The sequence below is a fragment of the Bubalus kerabau genome, chromosome 1 (assembly GCF_029407905.1).
Source record: "Bubalus kerabau isolate K-KA32 ecotype Philippines breed swamp buffalo chromosome 1, PCC_UOA_SB_1v2, whole genome shotgun sequence".
Lineage (NCBI taxonomy): Eukaryota > Metazoa > Chordata > Mammalia > Artiodactyla > Bovidae > Bubalus > Bubalus kerabau.
The window spans coordinates 43,031,997-43,054,239 of record NC_073624.1 but is presented as its reverse complement, the minus strand read 5'-3'; the positions used below and the strand labels follow the sequence as shown (position 1 = coordinate 43,054,239).

Sequence of the window (22,243 nt, the reverse complement as noted above, 5' to 3'; positions counted from 1 at the left end):
GAGTTTTAGATTCATGAAGTCCAAGAAAGTAGGATAAGGAAATAGTGTGAAGATGAAAGGCACTATGTTTCATAAAACCTTGAGTGGTAAGGAGTTTGTAGTTTGTATTTTATCTTGATATTGATGAGAAGTCATCAAGGAAGGAACATGACAGTATTAATCTGTAAGAAACACTACCCTATGGAAATTCAGAGAATGGGCAAAACTGGAAGCAACCATATTAGGCACTTTTGCACCCAGCTGCAGGATGTGGTCCCATTTACAGCCCCTGTAGAGGGGAAAGTGATCAGGCTGCTAAGTTGTCTACCACAAAATTTCTACCTTCTTGATTGAACCCAGTTAACGGAACCATTTTGCTTCAATTATCTGCTCTGGGAAAGATCACACCTCTTCAGATGTATTTTGCCCACAATCATCTTTACAAGTGTAATTAAACTTTTTCAGAGTAACCTCAGGAACAACTAGCTCCTTAATATTTTTTTGCCATTGAAATTTGGGGGCCAGATATGGCCACAGTGGGTGGAGACAGCATGACGTTTCTTGCCTTTCACTACTTTTCTGAGAAGATTTGGAAATTTTTCAGAAACTTTCAGTTCAGTTCAGTCACTCAGTCATGTCCAACTCTTTGCAACCTCATGAATCGCAGCACACCAGGCCTCCCTGTCCATCACCAACTCCCGGAGTTCACTCAGACTCACGTCCATCGAGTCAGTGATGCCATCCAGTCATCTCATCCTCTGTCGTCCCCTTCTCCTCCTGCCCCCAGTCCCTCCCAGCATCAGAGTCTTTTCCAATGAGTCAACTCTTCGCATGAGGTGGCCAAAGTACTGGAGTTTCAACTTCAGCATCATTCCTTCCAAAGAAATCCCAGGGCTGATCTCCTTCAGAATGGACTGGTTGCATCTCCTTGCAGTCCAAGGGACTCGCAAGAGTCTTCTCCAACACCACAGTTCAAAAGCATCAATTCTTTGGTGCTCAGCCTTCTTCACCGTCCAACTCTCATATCCATACATGACCAGAGGAAAAACCATAGCCTTGACTAGACAGACCTTTGTGGGCAAAGTAATATCTCTGCTTTTGAATATGCTATCTAGGTTGGTCATAACTTTCCTTCCAAGGAGTAAGCGTCTTTTAATTTCATGGCTGCAGTCACCATCTGCAGTGATTTTGGAGCCCCAAAAAATAAAATCTGACACTGTTTCCACTGTTTCCCCATCTATTTCCCATGAAGTGATGGGACCGGATGCCATGATCTTAGTTTTCTGAATGTTGAGCTTTAAGCCAACTTTTTCACTCTCCACTTTCACTTTCATCAAGAGGCTTTTGAGTTCCTCTTCACTTTCTGCCATAAGGGTGGTGTCATCTGCATATCTGAGGTTATTGATATTTCTCCCGGAAATCTTGATTCCAGCTTGTATTTCTTCCAGTCCAGAGTTTCTCATGATGTACTCTGCATATAAGTTAAATAAGCAGGGTGACAATATACAGCCTTGACTAGGCATATAGTTTCTCTGATCTGGAACAGTTACTTTATGTATATTTGTTTATATTTTTCTCTTCTATCACACTGTGAGTTCCTTCATAGTAACCTGCATTGAATTAGTTTTGTTATAATGTGGTACCTAAGTATCTTGGTACTCTGGCTGAAAAATACATGTTTAAAAAACATTCAGGATATGAGTGAGTAACTGAATGAACGAATGATGGGTCCCACAGAGACAGCTTTGCGCTTGTGGTAAAGAACCCGCCTGCCAATGTAGAAGACATAGGAGATGAGGGTTCAATCCTTGGGTAGGAAAGATTCCCTTGGAGGAGGGCGTGGCAAGCCACGCCAGTAATCTTGCCTGGAGAATCCCAATGACAGAGGAGCCTTGTGGGTACAGTCCATAGGGTCGCACAGAGTCGGACACGACTGAAGCGACTTAGCACGCACGCAGATGATCTCAGTTGTAATACCCAAAGAATTTTCAGACTAATAAATAGTGCCATTCCACCCATATGCGCTTAATTTGGAAGCAACTGTAAAGAGACACCTTGCGAGCTCGGTTCTCCCAAAGGGAAATGGCAGGAAGTTCTTTTCCGTAGGGCAGCACGACGACCGCCTGTTGGAGCTAGTGAGCTAGTTTCCCTGCTCGAAAGAAGCCGAGACCACTTTCCGTACAGCAGCATGGTGGCCGCTAGAGGGGGCGGCCATAGCAGCATGCCCGGGGGAAGAGGCCGCCGTAAAGGAGGCGCCGTTTCCTCTTCTTACTTCTCCCGCCTCCCACCGGCTGTCGTAAAAGGGTGAATGGAGAGCGAGTTGTGGGGGGTAGAAAGGGAGGACAAGGGGCGCGGAGTCAGAGTGGCGCAGCAAGTGGCTGCAGGTGGCGACGGTGGCGGGGGGTGAGGAGTGAGGTAGTTCAGGGGTCGCGGCGGAGGAGGCTGAGAGGGTCAAAAGAAAAACTAAAGCGGCAGTCTGGCCTACTGGTCCGGGGGCCGCGGAGCCCCCGCCTGGGGAGATGGACCTCAACCGGATCATCCAGGCGCTGAAGGGCACCATCGACCCGAAGCTGCGGATTGCGGCCGAGAATGAACTAAACCAGGTGAGGAGCGGGCCCTCCGCCGCCTCGCCGGGCTCTCCCTCTTCGGCGCCCCTGATCTCCACCCCAACCCGGGCCCCGACCCGGGACCCCGGACCCCGGACCTCAAAGCGTCTCTCGGCCGGTTCCGTCCCCGCCCCCGCCGCCGGGTCCGGTGGTACCGTACTCCTTGGATCTTTTCTCAACGGCTCACGCACCTGTTGGCCACCTTTGCATCTTTCCCTGTCGTTTTTCTTCCCGGTGCAGTTTGTTCAGCTCGCCTGGTCCGCAGAAAGAAGCTTTAGCAAGCTTTGCTAGTGTTTTCGGGATGTGATTTCTTTTCCTTAAGTACGCCGAGTTGGTGGGAAAATTCATTTAAAATTCAAATCTGAGTTCTTTTTTTCTGCAGACCCAGGCCTTTTTAGGTGTTGCTGTGGGAAACCCTGTCCATTCGCCTGCTTCTGTGGGGTTTGGCAGGACCGTTTAGACACCGAGTGGCGGAGTTTGTTGGAGCGCTGGGGAAATGCTGGCGGAAGAGTGCTTTGGGAAGAATAGGCAGTTTTTAATGGTGGTGGTGCTTTGCAAAAGCCACACCGAATAGTAAGAGTTTGTAGAGGTTTTTTAAAAAACGGTAAAATGTGTGAGACTTTCTTTTATCTCCCTTCCTTTATTCTTGCTAACTAGCTTTGACCTTGTTCCAGCGATATTACCGACACTGGCAAATTTAATAATCCCAAACTCTAGGTTGTATTTTCCTCCTCACCTGTAAGAATGAATCATAAACTTATCACTACAAAGTACGAAGTAAGGTCTACCCCCAGGATAGAGTGACAGGTTTGAGGTTGCAGTAATCCTTAAAATGTAAAGGAATATACCTGAATTAGTGGTTCTCAAAGTGCTGCCCAGAATGAGCAACGTCAATATCATTTGGGAACTTGTTGGAAATGGAAATTATGGGGCTTCACTCTAGACTTAAGGAATTAGAACCTCTGGGGATGGGGCCCAGTTGTGTTTTAATTAACTAGCTAGGTGATTCTGTGCTTCCTAAAGTGTGAGAATGACTGTCTTAAGTAAGTGTGTCCTAGGTTTTCCCTGGATGGAATTGACTTTGAAGTGCAGATATCTCTCGTGAATCTTTGAAAGGGATTGTTTAAATGGGAAATCTGGGTGGAGTTAGGTGTGAATCCAGGATGAGAGAGTGAAAATAACTGACTCTGGAGAGAAGGTTGCGTTCAACTGACACCTAAAGGGAGTGTATTGGTGCTTCAAAGAGAAAAGGACTCTCTCTCAGAAGAGGGGAAAGTTAAGGTCAGTACCTGTCCCAGGCTTTGCAGGGTAAAAGTACTACGTGTTGCTTAGTTGGAAGAGTAGTAATCCAGGCGTTGGTTAGGAGGAACAAAGCAAGAGCTGAACATGCATTCTGCTAGTATGAGCAGGGGAGTTGGCCTGTTTATGACCCCCTTCCCTTCACAATGTGGACAGATGTTATTTTGATAGTTTGAACAGGGATCATATCTTTTCTCTCTTGTTGTACCGCTCTGCCTCTGTTAGCCTATGCTTGTATTGTTTCTGAGTCATCAGTATGTTAAGTGCAGCTGACTTTATAAAAGTGGAAAGGGAAGGTGGAAAACCTGCAGAACTGCAAGAGATATTTAGGACCCCATACCCTTTTCTTCGTGGTGTGTGCATGCCTAGTTGCCTCAGTCCTGTCCAACTCTTTGCCACCCTATGGACTGTAACCCACCAGGCTCCTCTGTCCATGGGATTCTCCAGGCAAGAATACTGGAGTGGGTTGCCATGCCCTCCTCCAGGGGATCTTCCCAGGGATCAAAACAGTGTCTCTTAGGTCTCCTGCATTGGCAGGTCGGTTCTTCACCACTAGTGCCGCCTGGGAAGCCCCTTTGTTCCTGATATTTCAATCCAAATCCATACCAACCTAACTCTGCCCTGCCCCATATCCACCCAACTCACTACAGACCACAACTACCTCTGCAACTTCTAAAAGTAGCTTATTGTTGTGTCACTCATTTAGCTTTTATATTTAGTATAATATAATGCTTTGGATTGTAATATGCTCTAAGTATTCTTTTGACTTGTAAGTAGAAGACCAAAGTATAATGTTGCATAAACTTTTAATAAATATGGTTTTAATGTTGCGTTTTGTATGCTTTATCCTTTACCACCACTGTAACGTCCTTCTTTGTTGGATAAACCATTGGGTAACCTACCACAAGGGATTAGGGTCCAGCTCATTTATTTTAGTGACTGAACAACAAGAGTAAATTTTTGAATTATCTTGTAATTGTTGTTCCTTTCATCCTCTATAAACTGCAGAATCTTAAATTTTTGTATATGAAGTAAATTCTTTATCTATAATTGAAACCACTAAGTTGTGTCTGACTCTGTGACCCCAAGGACTGCAGCATGCCAGGCTTCCTTGTCCTTCACTGTCTCCCAGAGTTGCCCAAATTCATGTCCATTGAGTCGGTGATGCCATCTGACCACCTCATTCTCTGCCACCCTCTTCTCCTTTTACCTTCTTCAGTCTTTTCCAGTGAATCTCTTGAGGCTCTTCTAATCAGGTGGCCAAAGTATTGGAGCTTCGGCTTCAGCTTCAGTCCTTCCAATGAATATGAAAAGAACCAATATTTTAAAGATGCCAATTTTCTCCTTTTTTTTGGTTAAACATTTATCTCAATGAATGTTATTATAAATAATAGGAAAGGTGATAAATTTAAAAAAAGGAGTGGTGTGCATAAACCTAGTGGTGCACAGAAAGGGATGCCACCATAGATCCAGGGTCCAGGGAGGAGGTAAGCGGAACAGACTCCTTGTGACATTGTGTGGCTTAGTCTCAGTGAGAATTTATGAGTCCTTTCTGGGAATGTCAGCAGGCATGGCCAAGTGTAAGCTCTGGGCATGTGGCAGGCCTGTAATGTGGTCCAGGTACTAGACATCTGGAGGGAATATGATCAGAAGGAATAGGCTGCTTGCTCGCTCGCTCTCTTTTTTTGCATCTATAGTCGCCATGGCCAAACTCAGGAGTAGGTCAGAGTAAAACATGTCTATGGGGAGAAATGGCCCAGACAGTAGGCACTTCATCAGTGCAGGCTCACTTGGGCGCTGCTAAGTTTAAAAGATGCTCTGGCAGCAGAGGGCAGCTGGTGACAGAGCTCTCAACCCTGTCTCCTGAAGTACATACACTGCTGCAATCTGGGCTGGCTTGTGCAGTGCCATTGTCCATTTTCTCTGTTGGATCTTCCATTTTCTGTAGCCCATGTTTTCTTTTCATCAAAAGTACTAACAAAATTGAAGCACAAATAAGCTGGAAAGAAACACTTGTATAAGTCACTCGCCTGGAAAACTGCATTGACAGAGGAGCCTGGCGGGCTGCAGTCTATGGGGTTGCAGAGTCAGACATGACTTAGTGACTGAGCACAATGTATGAGTCAAATAAAAATTTGAAATTTTAAATTCATAAAATAGCTCCCAGAAGTTATTAAGAATAAAACAAATATTCCTTTTACAGAAGAGTGAGGGGAATAAAGAATTTGTGGAAGAAAACAAATAGCCAACCGACAGGAAAAAAAATTCAAGCTAGAATAAGTGTAGTTTAAAATATGAATAAAGATGAAAAGTTTTGAAGAAATGATAATGCTAATCTCTATATTAGATAGATGGGCACACATATAATCTACTGCGGGAAGCATAAATTGCTGCACCCTTTCTGGAGAACATTTTGACAATATATATCTAAAAAAACATAAAAATGTTCTTACTCTTTTATTCATTGATTTATTCCAAGGATTCTTTTTGTATTTTAGTAATCTTTATTTTGCTTTGGAGAGTTTCTTTTCCTTTAAAAGTTTTTCTTTTGTTCGGACAGGAGTGTATTCAGGAACAGGTGCGGACGGTTATTCACTTGTATTGCCCTATTTTTAATAAAATATTTCTTTGTAATTTCAGTCTTACAAGATTATCAATTTTGCTCCCAGTCTGCTTCGGATTATAGTGTCTGAGCATGTGGAATTCCCAGTGCGCCAGGCAGGTGAGTTGGTTTTTTCAATCCTTTCTAAGATTATTTATGGGTAAAACTAGAACTAGAGTTTTATTTCATTTCTAAATATCTGCTTTCTTTGAAAACATAGGAAACATACATGAGGTATTTCTCATGGCTTGAAAACTGACTGTCTTTTTCCCTGGAAATTTAGAGGTTCATATGGAGCTCTTAAATCTCCCATAGCTTTTTCTGTCCTCTTCTCCCTTCTAGCTATTAATACAGTTCCTTTCCTCTATAACTTTGGCATTTTTCCTCTTAGCTTATTCAGTTTTAATAGCGTTATCTCCCTAATTTTTAATGATTCCTGGTGGCTTTGCCTTTAGACCCATAGACTAACACCATGAATTTGTGTATATGAATTTGGCTCCATTCCATGTGTCAGATCATGGAGGGGGAAGGTTTGCACAGGTGTTCCTAACCACATGATGGGAAGCTGAACTTTTGTTATAAACATGAACCTTGCTTTTGGGTCTGTGGATCTTAGGGTAGTTCCTTGATGTTTTTTTTTATTCTTCTTCCTCCTTTTTTAAATGAACTGGTCATTAGAAACCAGAAGGTTAAAAACGGAGCATGAAGAGTCCTGGAAAGAAAATAATTTCAAGTGAAGGGGATCAAATGACAGTAGCTAATTTATATGATTGAAGTGACATACACTCATAAATAAATTTGGCAATACAGAAAAATACACAGAAAAAAGTAAAAAAATTACCCTACGTTCATTACTTAGAAATGACCCATCATTAGGTGCTCATTACTCTGTGCATGTGTTCAGATAGAAATAGATGAACAATTTTATAGAAATGGAATTATACTCTACATGCTGATAAAAGTATTTAGTTTTACTTGAACATAACAGAATAAAGTAGGGAATCATTAAATTTTGGAAAAATATGTATGATTTCCTAAATGATCCCTTTGTGGTTAAATTATCTTATGGAAAAGATAAGTTTCTTATGAAAAAACTATGGAAAAACATTCATAGTGGAATTATTTTTACTTTAATAAGGTTTATGAGACTTTAGTGTAAGTTTTTTGAAATCACAATTCTCAGTTTAATGTTTGTTTTATAAAATAGGGCTGTTTTGAAACCACATTTTGCTAAATGGAACTTACTTTAATAACCTAAGTGTTTATAGGGCCATTGTGAATTTGCTATAAAGCTTTGCAATAGAAATAGTATTTTTAAGGATCTTAAAGCAGTTTATTAAATTAATAAGTCTTATTTATATGACATACAACTATTTCAAAAAAACAGAATTTATATTATTAGATTGCTCTTGAACCTACCCCGAGAGATATCTACTATCAACTTTGGTGCATGGTTCCCTAATTCTTTTTCTTTTTCTGTAGATATGCTGATTTTAAAAAGTAATAAAAATCTGTTTGCACTACACATGCTATTTTGTAATTTACTTTTTTTTTTTCATTTAACCATATACCCTTGGGAGATCATTCCATGTCAGTGCACATATGTATACTTCATTCTTTGTAACACTTATTTAGTATTTCTTTTTTTTTAAAGAAAAGTATATTTCTGAGATTTCCATACTCCCATTCCTCTATATATTCTTTTTTTAAAAACATTTATTTTTGTTTGGAGGGTAATTGCTTTACAATGTTGTGTTGGTTTCTGCTGTACAATAACATGAGTCAACTGTAAGTATACATATATTCTCTTGAACCTCCCTCCCACCCTTTCCCGACCCCACCCTTCTACGGTGCACCCCTCTATAGAGCACTGGGCTGCGCTTCCTGTGTTACAGCAACTTCCCGCTAGCTATCTGCTTTATACGTGGTAATGTGTATATTTCAGTGCTACTCTCAGTTTGTCCCATCCTCTCCTGTGTTTCTTTGGATGAGAACTACCATAGTGTATTTAAGCAATCCGATACTGGGGGGCATGTCCCTTATTGCCCCTTTTTATTGTTTTTGTTAGAGGCAACACTAAAATGAACATCTTTGAACACATATCTCTGGATACTAGTGGAGATATTTTCACAGGATGAAACAAATGGAAATGCTAGGTTAATGATATTAACAATATTAACATTTACAGTTTTGAATCTTATCACCAAGTTGCATTTGCTTACTTTTTCTATCTACAGTGCATTAGAATGCTGGGTTTCCCATATCCTCACCAGTTCTATACAACTTTGAATCTTAATAACGTAGGTAATTAAGTTTTAATATAAAATGTAATTAGCATTTAAAAGCAATTTTTATTTATAATTTATGTAGATTTTAAATCTGTTAGCTACAGGACAGAGTTTCTCTTGGTTGCTGATCATGTCCAAATTCATTAGGACAACTTTTTACTTTACAGCATCCATTTTATTATACAGTCTGTGTATATACTGTGTAGAAGTCTACATTATAACTATCCTAAATTTAAGTGCCATTTATAAGTTTTCTCTTCTATTTAACCTATTATTAGAATACAAAGGTACCCCAAGAATCATGGTGACCCTCAGACAATTTATCATTTTAGCATCACATTTAAAACAGAATGTTGTGATCTTTGATTTTAAAAAATCAGCCTGTTCATAAAAGTTATGCTATAATATTAAGTGGAAAGACATGGTTCTGTGAAATATTCAGTTCTTGATTTTTTTGCTTATGGGCAATTAATATTCTTGCCATTATCAATAAAGCTTGTTAGTGAGTGTCCTTTATTACTTTACTGGTAAGAAATAGGAAATAAATGTAATATTTTGATATTGGCAAGCTAAACAAGATAAATTTGGATGTTTGCTCCACTGTTTTGCTTTTGATTGGTAAGCTTAGTAGCATTATCAAGGTGGTAACTTCAGTGTTTCAGATTACAGAACCTAGAAATTAACAGGAAGTTGTTTGATTAGTCCAGAAGCACTTCAAGATGCTCTTTTGTTAAAACTCATGGGTCTTATTTGTAGGAAACTTTTACTCAGAATCTATTTAATCTTGTTTTAGATATAATTTACACACTTCATTACTTTATTTCTTAGCCTTTAACAGATTAATAACAAGAGTGAGAAGGGGAGAAGGGCTACCAAATTACTATGAAAAATTGTAGAAAAACTTAGAAATATCAACTCAAAAAGCATAGCATTCCACTTCACTAAGTTTAATTGCATCCTTTCCACTTTGATGTTATAGAACCCAGTTGATCTGTGTGGTGGTTGGTGGCTCTGGGTCCAGAACATAGAGCGTATGTGATGATTCATTGTGTTTCAAAAGGGGAGAAATGTGTGTATGTTTTAAAGTTAATTTCAAACTTAAGATGCTGAAGTTATAAGTAGATTTTGCAGAAAAACAAATTTTAATACTTAATTTCTTTATGAATGAATTAAGATATTTGTATTTACTTAGCTCTGGCATATGGTTAGATAGACATTTGAATTAAATGATTAAAGGGATATTTTTAGATTATTGGTAGAGTTTCAGTTATTTTTGGTATTTTCCCTTCATTATCTTTAGTAATCCATGATTATAAGCATAATTAATATTCTATTTTCAAATTATTACATTAAGTTCAGTTTTATTTTAACTAATTGCATGTTTCTTGCAATCTATACAGTTTGTCACTGTCTTTTATATAGTCCATCTCTGATGGTGTCCCAGAATAAAAATATTTTTAGTTATAAAATTAATAGCATTTAATGAATAAATTATGAATAGGTCCATGATTTTACCATGTCTGTATCTTTGCTGTCTGAAAGTTGCTTTTTATTTTCAAGACTAGTTCTGTAGGGATTAAAATGGCATTGTGATTTTTCTTTTTGCAAAGATTAATCTCATGAAATCAGTCTGAACTGCTGACAGGTTGGACCATATTCTTAGATCATTTATTCATTTTTTCCAACAGTTTGTGTATTTTTATTGCCAATGACAGTTACATAATAAAATAAGTATACTGGGGTAAATGATGGTACTTAGTCCAGAGCCTATGTGGTCTGACTTAAAAAAAGATAAAAACCCAAACTCTCACACATAGACACATTTCTCTCTCTTTCTCCTGCTTCCCTCCCTTCCCTTTTCTCTCCCTTCCCACCCCCCCACCCGCCCCCCACTTTTTCCCTTTCCCTCTCTCTTTCACTGTCTCAAATAATTTTTGTTTTTATTCTAAAAAATGAAAGTCTTAGGTGAAATTGTCTTTTTCAGACCTTTGTTGAATCAAAACTAATGAAAGAGGAGCTTATAGGATATCAGGTTCATAATTTCACTGGATTTCTGTTGTATTACAGCCAATGTAGAACATGTTTTGCTTTAGTCTTTGTGGTATAATGCTTTTATGAGCCAGTTTAGCTTATGTTAAAATTGAGATGAAGGGAGGAGTGGGGAAGAAGGGAGAGGAGAAACTTAAGGGAAGACAGTTATCTGCAGGTCATCTCTCTTTATTTTTATATTTTATGTATAGGTAAGAATATGACATTATAAAAACATATATATTCCCAGTGCTCAGCTGGGTTGGTGAGAAAGCTTTGCATTCCCTGTCAGAACTCTGTAGCAGTATATTAGCTTCTTTTAGAAGTCTTTTGTTAAATGTTACTGCTGCTGCTGCTAAGTCGCTTCAGTCGTATCCGACTCTGTGCGACTCCTTAGATGGCAGCCCACCAGGCTCCCCTGTCCCTGGGATTCTCCAGGCAAGAACACTGGTGTGGGTTGCCATTTCCTTCTCTAATGCATGAAAGTGAAAAGTGAAAGTGAAGTCGCTCAGTCGTGTCCGACTCTTAGCGACCCCATGGACTGCAGCCTACCAGGCTCCTCCGTCCATGGGATTTTCCAGGCAAGAGTACTGGAGTGGGTTGCTATTGCCTTCTCCCTGTTAAATGTTGAAGGTAATTAAAAAGAGGAACCAAATCATTGATGATTGTACTTTGATAGAAATAAACAGATAAGAGATTTCCTGAGATTTTCCAAAAATATTTGAAAGCTAATGTTCTTTTCTCTATTGTTATATTTGCAAGTGGCAAATATTTCCGAAGGGTTAGATAATAATTACCAATACTATAAAAAGTATACAGATTTCAAAATGGTAGTGTGGGATAATAATACCCAGTGAAAGAAAGACAGAAAAAGCAATCTATGTGAAGGGCTGTAGAATTTCACCTGTTGTCAGTTCAATATTGGGCGTTATGAACAGTATGACTCTCATGATCTGAAAATTTTTTAGTAGAGTTGCATTTAGACCATTTTATATTTAGTATATAGGTACATACTTGATTTCCTAGGTCATTTTTCTGTCATGTAAACTCTGGAGCTTTATTTAATGAGATGTTTTCTGCTTAGATTTACTTTACTAGCTAAAGAGAAACTTTAAATTCATATTCATTTTCCCTTCTCCATTTGGCTATTTATAAGACTTTCCATTTTTGCTGGGTGTCATATTTAGCATTGAAGGGTTTAGCCTTTCATGCTCTGCAAGGCTAAATGAAAGCCATCTTTTCAATACTGCTACATTAGCTTTTTTTTTCCCCCTCTAATTTAGCTGCCATTTACTTGAAGAACATGGTGACACAGTACTGGCCGGATCGAGAACCTCCGCCAGGAGAAGCAATATTTCCATTCAACATTCATGAAAACGATCGCCAGCAAATACGTGATAATATTGTGGAAGGAATAATTCGGTCTCCAGATTTAGTGAGGTACATTATACTAAATCTGTATGCTTTGTGGGAAGCACAGACTATGTGGATGGGGGAAATTAGTATAATCATCAGCCTCAAGTTTGTTTTTTAAAAGAGATACAAAGTAATAAAGATGGTCACTCTAAGAATACAGTTTTAATTATCTGTTTTTGCATTTGTAATTCTTTGCTTTTATATATATATAGAGAGAGAGAGAGAGAGAGGTTTTTTTTTTTTTGGCTGCATCATGTGGCATGTGGGATCTTAGTTCCCCAACCAGGGATCAAACCCATGCCCCCTGCAGTGGGAAAGGAGGAATCTTAACCACTGGACCACCAGAAAGTCTCTGCCTCAAAATATTTTGGAAAGGATTTAGTTGCTATAAGTAGCCACAAAAAGAGTTAAAGCAAACATGTAACTAAAATTGTTGTGTAGATCCCTTTATGTAAATAACCTATGTTCTCAGTTAGAGACATAGGTTTTGACTTTTGACTTTTCACTATTTGCTTTTCTTTTCCCTGATACAGGGAAATTGACTTCTGGGGGTTTTAACTTAGCATTTTTGTAATACTCTACCTATCTTTTTATTCATTTTTGTGAGCTGAACATCTGTTCCTTTGAAGAAGATAGGATGGAGAAAGTATAAACTAGAAGCATCTCTGGTTTTTTAAATTTAGATTAGCTGCTGTAGAGTCCAGTCAACTTTCTACGGTGATGGAAATCTTCTGTATCCATACTGTCTGATCCTTAGTCATGTGGCATAGAAGCCAGTGGAGTACTTGAAATATGGCTAGTGTACCTGAGGAACTGAATTTCTAATTTACTTATATAACTGGTGGCTGCCCTTATTGGATAGCACAACTATAGAGTCAAAAAAATTATGCAGTCTTAAAATAGGAAAAACAAATTCTTTTCAACATGAGAGAGTGATTAGGTTTCTTTAGAAAAGGCAGGAGGGAAATAGATGAATCTGAGGTAGGGAAATGAAATGAACTTCAAGAGAGTAGATATAACTTTATCCCTGAGTGTGACAAGTATTGAACCCCTCTTTGTGCAGTTGTTTCATTAAGAGGAGAAAGGAAGTGTACTGATGAAAGAAAATAGTCTTTATTCTTGTTGGTTGCCCACATGCCCATCTGGCACTGGCTTCCCTGTGGTACCATCATGTGTCCATTTCTTGGCAAAATCTTTACATTTTAAATCTCTCTGAATCTTGCAAGCAATGCTTCTGCATAGTAATATATGAAAGGATGGCTGTTCATAGACATCCTTTGCTTGGCTTGGAATGAGAAAGGATTAAGAGGGTCAACCTGAAGATGAAATTAAAAAAATGAAAAGTTTCAGTTTTGTTGAATACAGATATGATCTATTGGTTGTTTAGGAACAGCTGCTGGTTGCATAGGAGGTTATCTTTATCTTTATTATGAGACAGTTCTTTGTGGCTTTGTTTCTTTTATGTCCTGAAGGCTTAACTGTAACCACTCTTAAATAAATATTCTCAAAGTTTATTTAAAAGTACTGCAAAGGATCTTTTGCAGATAGATTTGGAGACACAAGGAAAAGGCATTATTTTGTTTGTTTCATTTCAGTGAATTCAAGTTATTGGCTGTTGAACTGAGTATGTATCTTTTTCTTGGCATGGTGGAATCCTAATTTAGCTTGATTCACTTTCTGACCATTTGCAAGTGACCATGTAAGGACACACTGAGAGTTTGTAGGAGAGACATTTTTTTTTCCCTCACTTTCTTTTCAGTTGTGACTGGGATCCAGTTGAGGAAATGATTACTGACCTAAGTGTTATGAGATCACATCTTTTATCACTTAACTTTGTGGTTTTATTGAAGATACTTCTTTTTTTTTTTTTTCTGTTTAATGTCTTGCCTGTTTCTTTTTTTCTATGTTTCTTTGGAAATAGCTTTTAACATTCCCCTTCAGGAATTTCCAGCTAGTACTTGGTACTTTGTATAAAATTTAGGATCTAAGAAAGCTTTGATAGGTGCAAAATCCTGCATGGCTGGAATTGCTGATGACTGATTCCAGACTTTGGCTCACAGAGATGCTTCCCACTGTTATTAGGCTTCCATTTTACTTACTGTGACCATTTTTAGGTTAAGTTTGTCTAGTTGAAATAATAAAATGCTTTTTTGTTTTGTTTCCCTGTAGGATATGATAACCAAAATACAAAATATGACAAGGTGGGAAATTTTATAAGAGCTGGGGTTGATTCATTGTCTTTTTTTTTTTTTGTAGAATTTTTTATGAATTTATTAAATTTTTTTTTTTTTACAAAGCTTGTCTTTAGGATAAGACCATTTGAAAGATTTGATACATTTTAGGCAATCACTCATTCTGTTTATTTTCAGTAAGTTTGAGTTACTGAGGAGGTGTTTTTTTAATAGGACCCTTCTTTTTCTTATCACCCAAGATAAATAACTATATAAGGTAGATAAATAGGAATCAAAGTGCTTTTGTGTACAGTACTAGAGGTCTTTGAAGCCTGATATTTATAACTACTTAGATTGTGGACTTTTTTCCCCCACCTTATAGAGTCCAGTTAACAATGTGTCTCCGTGCCATCATTAAATATGATTTCCCTGGTCACTGGCCAGCGGTAGTCGACAAGATAGACTATTACTTGCAATCACAGAGCAGTGGAAGCTGGCTTGGCAGTTTGTTATGTCTGTATCAACTGGTGAAGACATATGAGTAAGTTGATTTCTATTGGCTGAAGATACCAGCCTTGTGTTACTTAGAAAGAATTACATTGCATAGAGGGGTCTGCTGTGGGTGTTGTGCAGAATCAGGTTAGTTTGGGAAATGTTGGATTAAACACAAATGTGGTAATTTACTACAGTTTTTCAAAGAATCTTTAATCTGCTAATGTGTTAATCTTTCAGGCAGTGCTTCTCAAACTAATTTGTTAGTTTCAGAGGACCATTTATTTAACAGCTTTCCTTGGAAATTTTGATGGAGAGGTACCTTAACATTTGTCTTCAAGTGAGCACATTATTAAGTAAACCAAACATTTACCTTTTTGGATGCAAGGTAGAAAATGTTCAAGTTTCTTTGCTAATGAGTGTCGTTTCTATAAGAATTGCTTGGAAAGTGTGGGACTAGTGTTATGTTTAATGGCATTGCTTTCTAGTTTCAAATTGTTGCTCCTGCATACAAAGTTCTGTAGTCCTCCTTTTAAAATGATTTTTAGAGGATATTTTAGACTTACACCTATTAAAGTGATCTAAGAGCACATAAATTTGTAAACTATTTTAACTTCTCAATATACGGTATAGACAACTATGTTTTCCACCACATTATTTGTTATATAATAGAAATATCTATTTAAGCTGGCATATCAGCCTGTATTTTGTGGCAAGAATTGTGGTATGATGAAAATTAATCTAAGTATTAGAAAAATTGATTTAGGAAAGTGGCAAAGCTGTTTTTGATTATTTTGAATTAGTCCAACTCTTGAAAGATTTTAGGTATTCTGCCTGAAACAGGGATGTGCTCTTTTAAAGTTTCTCTCAGGTTTATTCTAACAATCCAAAGTGAAATGTAATACAGTGTTTGGAAAGTTACTGTTTAAGTTTTATATAGTTTAGAAATACTGTTTTTCATTCATTGTTTATAGCTCTTTTGTGGGGGGAGAAATTATTGTTCTCTTGTTTTGTCTTTGCTCATGTAGATATAAGAAAGCAGAGGAAAGAGAACCTCTTATAGCAGCAATGCAAATATTTCTGCCTCGTATTCAGCAACAAATCATGCAGCTCCTTCCTGATTCCTCACATTATTCTGTATTAATACAGAAACAGATTCTGAAAATCTTTTATGCACTTGTGCAGGTAAGTTTCTATAGCAGAAGACAAATTTGATGCCATGTTTTCTGCCTGGCACATCGAAAGTGCTCAGTAAGTGTCAGTTATTGTTTATTGTTGAAAATTACATATTATATATTCTCACATGTATTTCTTAAAAATCCTTATGAGCGAACAGACTTAGAGAGGTCAACTTAATTGTCGAAGGTTATCTGAGTGGCAGAGCTGAGATTCAGTGGCCATATGTCTTTCACCCCAGTGTCTGGAGTCTGAGTATGGAAGAAACAAGGCAGTTAACTGTCCTAAAACCTGATGATTTGACTAATCTGTCCATAGCATTCTGCCTGTAGATTAGTTATCATTATAGGAGAAGAGAAAGGAAAAGAAGAGAGTTCTTTTTTTATTGAGAAATCATATTGATGGTAGTTTGTTTGCATTTGGCCCAATTTAAAGCTAACAAATGAGAGTGAGTGACTCGTTTACCGTCATTTAAAAATTTCCTTTTTCTTAATTGAAAGCTATAACGAACATTAATATGGAATGTTTTAAATATATTTAAAATTTAATCCTCGAAAGGCTTGGGTAAGATAGTTAGATCTGGGTGGAGAAAGAATAATTGCTGTCAGTTTAAACTATTTGAGTGATGAATGGATTAAAGCTTTATTTCATGCTTTCTTGTTAACTTAGTCATGGCAAGAGGGTAGTTTTATCAAGCTAGAGAGTCAGGATAGTTTGATTTTGTTCTTGGCTTCTATCTGACTGAAGTACTTTTATATTGTTCTAGAATATTTCACTTTAAAAAGGATTTATATTTTTAGCCTCACCTTTTAAACTTTTAATAGAGACAGTCCAGGGAGGATATTTGTGTTTTTTTCAGCTTTGCCTTTTTTGAGGGAGTGGGAAGGGGAAAGGAGGCACCTCTGAGAAAAGAGAAGAAACTAGAATACTAAGAATACACCTTTTTTTCTTTTTTTTAAAAGTAATAAACTAGGAAGATGTATGATGCTTTTGTTTTTGTTTTTCTGTTCAGAAATCTTTCTCAGGAGCATCACTTTGGGGCAAACATTTTTTATTCAGTGAGATGTCTTGCCATTAGACATAGTAATATCCCATTTATTCAGAGCCAGACTTCCCTTTCCCACTGGGAGAAGCATAGCCAGGAACTGTAAGTAAGACAGAGGATGATGAAATAGTTTTCTTAAAGTCTCTGCTTCTACTTGGTTTGCTAAGAGAGCAAAAATCTAATTTTTTTTTTCTTAACATGTATGTGCTAAAAACCTAAAAAATCCGGGAAAAAAAACCCTCATCATTTTAAACCATTTCAGTAATTTATTATGTGCTGATATAGTAATATTCTTCAGTGAGGAATCCTGGAAGCAAAAATTTAGAAGGCTTCAAGTGGCATAGTTCCAGTGTTTATGTAAGTAAAGAGTGATTGTCTATAAAGGAAAAGGCAGAAAAATTTATGTTATAAAAAGTATGATATAATGAAATTGATTTTGTGTAAGCATTTATTAAATATTTATTGTGTACAGGGCTCTTGAATATTTCATACATATTTCAGAGCTCATTTGTCCAGAAGTGAACTCATTATTATCTTTCCCCTAACCCTGAGCCTGCTGCTCCTCTTTGCTCCATCTTAAAACCAACTGACTGTCCACTGCATTTAGAATAAAGTGTTAATTTCTTCACATGTCCTATAAAACCTTTCATCTCTCACCTCATCTTATACTATATTTAGCTTTAGCTTTGTTCTTTACACTCCAGCCATATGGAAATTCTGTTAGCTTCATGAGCAGGTCATGTCCTCTTGTCACTGCTGAACCTTTAAGGCACCGTGCAGCCTGGAGCACCCTCCTTCCCCTTTCTGCCCTGGTCCATTTGTGCTCTTTCTCCATGTCTCAGCTTGCATATCACTTCTTCCACAGAAGTTGTCTCTTCTATTAGCAGGCTGCGTTACGTGGTCCTCATGGGTGCTCTTATCAACATTGTAATGCTTTTATCTGTCCTGTTTATCACACCATATTGTAATTCTTATTTAAGTGTTTCTCCCCCCTCAATTAGAATGTAAGCTTCACTTATTATATCCTTAGCATGTAGCAGGTTTTGGAATGCATGGATGCAGAGGTGCTAAGCCTCATCTCCTGTAGCTCAAGGTGTAGTAGGGAGGGGAGTTGTACACTGTAACGTGGTGTAGTGGACTGTGATATCATGCCACAGTGTAGACAAAATTAATTGAAAAAAGTGTTTCTTGAAGGAAAGATTTTCATTAATGTCATTAAACTGGGTTTGCATCACAAAAAGATAATTATGGGAGGAGAAATTAAGGAAACGTCCCTATTTACAACTGCATCAGAAATAATAAAATGCCTTGGAATAAACTTATCTAAGGATGTAAAAGACCTATATTCTAAAAGCTATAAACATTGATGAAGGAGTTTGAAAACAGTACAAAGAAATGGAAAGATATTTTGTGTTCTTGGATTGGAATAATTAATATTGTTTAAATGTCCATACTATCCAAACAGTCTATAGATTTACTGAAATCTCTATCAAAATATTGCTGACATTTTTCACAGAAGTAGAACAGATAATTTACCAAAGACCCTGAATTGCCAAAGCAACCTTGAGAAAAAAGAACAAACTTGGAGATATCACGCTCCCTGACTTCAGACTACACTACAAATACACAATAATCAAAACAGTATTGTACTGGCACAAAAACAAGCTTATATATCAATGGAATAGAACAGAGAACTCAGAAGTAAACCCATGCACATACAGTCAGTTAATCCACAACAAAGGAAGCAAGAATATACAGTGGAGAAAAGACAGTCCCTTCAGTAAGTGGTGCTGGGAAAACTGGACAGTCATATGTAAATGAATGAGGACATTTCCTCATATCATATACAAAAATGAAGTCAAAATGGATTAAAAACCTAAATGTAAGACATGGAAACCATAAAAGTAGAAGAGAAAACAGGTAGCACATTTTGACATAAATCATAGCAATATTTTTTTGGATTTGTTTCCTAAGACAAGGAAATAAAAACAAAAACAAATGGGACCTAATTAAGCTTAAAAGCTTTTGCACAGCAGAGGAAACCATTGACAAAACAAAAAGACAGCCTACTAAATGGGAGAAGATATTTGCAAATGATATTAGCAATAAGGGGTTAATATCTAAAATATATAAACACCTCATATAGCTCAATAACAACAACAACGAAAACCCAATTAAAAAATGGGCAGAAGACTTGAATAGACATTTATCCAAACAAGAAATATAGATAGCCAACAAGCACTTGAAGAGATGCTCAACACTTCTTATCACCAGAGAAATGTAAATCAAAGCCATAATGAGATACCACCTCATTTCAGAATACCTATTATGAAAAAATCTTCAAATAACAAATGTTGACAAGGATGTGGAGAAAGGAGAATCTTCATACACTTTAGTGGGAATGTAAATTGGTGCAGCCATTATGAAAAACTATATGGCATTTCCTCAAAGAACAAAAAATAGGACTGCCATATGATCAGCAATTCTACTGCTAGGTATATATCTGGAAAAAATGAAAACACTAATTCAAAAGATATATACACCCCAGTGTTCGTAACAGTATTATTCACAATAGCCATATTATGGAAGCAACATAAGTGTCCATCAATAAATTAATGAATGAAGATGTTGTATGTTTATGTACATGCATATACATACAATGGAATATTAATCAGCCATAAAAAAGAATGAAATTCTGCCATTTGCAGCAATGTGGATGGACCTAGAGTGTTTTACACTTAGAGAAATGTCAGGCAAAGAAAGACAAATACTGTTATCACGTATATGTGGAATCTAAAAAATAAACAAGTGTTTGTAACAAAACAGAAATGGATACATAGATACAGAGAATAAACTAGTGGTTAACAGGAGAGGGAAGTGGGGAGGGTCAAGATGCATATGAGATTAAGAGATATTAACTACTGTGTATTAAATAAATGAGTAACAAGGATGTATTGTACAGCGAAATATAGCCATTATTTTGTAATAACTTTAAATGGAATATGTCTATTAAATTGTGAAGTTGCTTATATACCTGAAAATAATATAATATTTTAAATGAACTACATTTCAAAAATAAAAAGATAATGATATGAGGTAATGGAAGTATTGACTAACGTTGTTGTAAAAGTAATTTAAAAATATATATGTGTATCAAATGATCATGTTGTGTACCTTAAACTTACATAGTGTTATATATCAATTCTATCTCAATAAAGCTGGAAAGATGAAGTTTGACACCCAAAGTGGTAAATGGTAAAAAATCACTTATCTAGAGTCTCATGCTGAATAAATGACCTCTTTCTGTATTATTTTTATTATTTTTTACTTAAAAATGTACCAGGGACTTCGTTGGAGGTCCAGTGGTTAACACTCCATGCTCCCAATGCAGGGGGCATGGGTTTGACCCCTAGTTGGGGAACTAAAAGCCTGGATGATGCACAGCATGGCTGAAAAAAAAGGAGGAGCTCAGAGAAATAATTTATAGCATGTATATTTTCTAGATTTTAAAAATTTAACTTATACACATATGCTTATAGAGCTGTTTTAAGTTAAATTTTAGATTGAATCATCTGAAATTACTATTTTCATGGTCCAAGTGTTAGCCATTTCATGTATTTCAACCTTTCTATATAGATAAGTTGCAGATTTTTTAGAGGGGAGGAATTATTGTCTGATATTGTTTCCTTTCTTTTCAGTATGCATTGCCTCTTCAACTGGTGAATAACCAAACCATGACAGCGTGGATGGAGATCTTCCGAACTATTATTGACAGGACTGTTCCTCCTGTAAGAAAGGGCTGCTGTTTCTAAGAAGAATTGGGAAAAGTTGGATTTGGGTTATTTGTGGTAGACTGATTATTATCCCAGCCTGCTATTTGGGGAAAAAAAAATACTGTAATAAAAACAATTTATGATACATGCTCAGCTATAGAAAATTCGGATAAACAAAATTAATAAAATAACTGTTTAATCCTACTAAAAATAGCCATTTTTAAAACTTGATAATCATTCTCTTTTTTTCTCTATATTCATATACAACATATTTTTTCCTACAGAAAATACTATAAAATCTTTATAGGAAGAAGTGATTAAAAAGGCTGTACTGACAAAATCTTATTAAAAAGTGATTAAAAAGGGTATACAAAGAAAGAAGCATTAATGAAATCTGTCAGGAAGAACAATTACATTTTATTATATTTGTAAGAATGGTGTATACAGATAGTTGTGAGCATGCGTGTGTGCTCAGTCATGTCTGACTCTTGTGACCCATGGACTGTAGTCCACCAGGCTTCTCTGTCCATGGGATTTCCCAGGCAAGAATACTGGAGTGGGTACTGTTTTGATATTAATTTTCACTTAAAATTTCTTAGAAATATTTTGTACAATTTTGAATTTTTTTGTATGGTACATTTTTGCTTAATGCTTCATTTGCTAGATATTTAGCTTGTTATAGGTTTAACTATAAGGATGTAGTTAGATTTCTATGCACATACATGATTATTTTGTTTGGATAACCTCCTTGCTGTGTTAAGGCTTTGACAGATCTTTAGCTAATTAGTAAATTAATTAATAGAAGTAGAGTTGATTCACAATCTTATATTAGTTTCAGGTGTTTGGCATAGTGATTCAGTATTTTTATAGATTATATTCTATTAAAAGTTAGTAGAAAGTAATGGCTATAATTTTCTACTTTGACAGATCTTGAAAACAGCTTTCCAGAAACAGTGTTTGGCTTACACTTTAATAAGCAGTGACTGATACTGTTTTGTTAAATTCTGTTTGCCAGTTTGATAGGTGAAAGATGGTGTCTTATTTTTATCTGCAATAGATGTGATACTATATTTCATCTATCAAATTAACTCAACTAATCAGATTAACTAACTTAAAATACATTAAAATTTAAAAATTATATATAAAATTAAATATATTAATTATATTAAAATATAAAATTATAAAAATTATAAAATATTTTAAATTTTGAGTTTGTCTCCCGATGTTGTCTCCAGATGTCTCAATATTCCTTCCTTTGTCTATATCTTGTGACGAATTATGTTGAGGTTTAGTTTATACACATGAATGCACAGAAATTAATGAACAGTTCAGTGAATTTTGACAGACTGACACTTGTGTTACTGTCTC

The 22,243-nt window shown here is 36.6% G+C and overlaps 1 protein-coding gene across 2 annotated transcripts in view; it reads left to right on the top strand.

Annotated features, from left to right (window-relative positions):
- Window positions 1-2,224: 2,224 nt before the first annotated feature.
- The window catches only part of IPO8 (importin 8), a 66,568-nt gene continuing 46,549 nt past the window's right edge, over window positions 2,225-22,243 (top strand). Inside the window, exons 1-6 of one of the 2 annotated variants that reach the window (XM_055573092.1) lie at window positions 2,226-2,582; window positions 6,525-6,606; window positions 12,086-12,242; window positions 14,772-14,930; window positions 15,910-16,066; window positions 20,801-20,890. In XM_055573092.1, coding sequence (XP_055429067.1) covers window positions 2,499-2,582; window positions 6,525-6,606; window positions 12,086-12,242; window positions 14,772-14,930; window positions 15,910-16,066; window positions 20,801-20,890 — 729 coding nt within the window. In that variant the 5' untranslated portion in view covers window positions 2,226-2,498. Of the gene's footprint in view, window positions 2,583-6,524; window positions 6,607-12,085; window positions 12,243-14,771; window positions 14,931-15,909; window positions 16,067-20,800; window positions 20,891-22,243 lie in introns of both variants that reach the window. The other variant, XM_055573101.1, reaches the window with a different exon arrangement.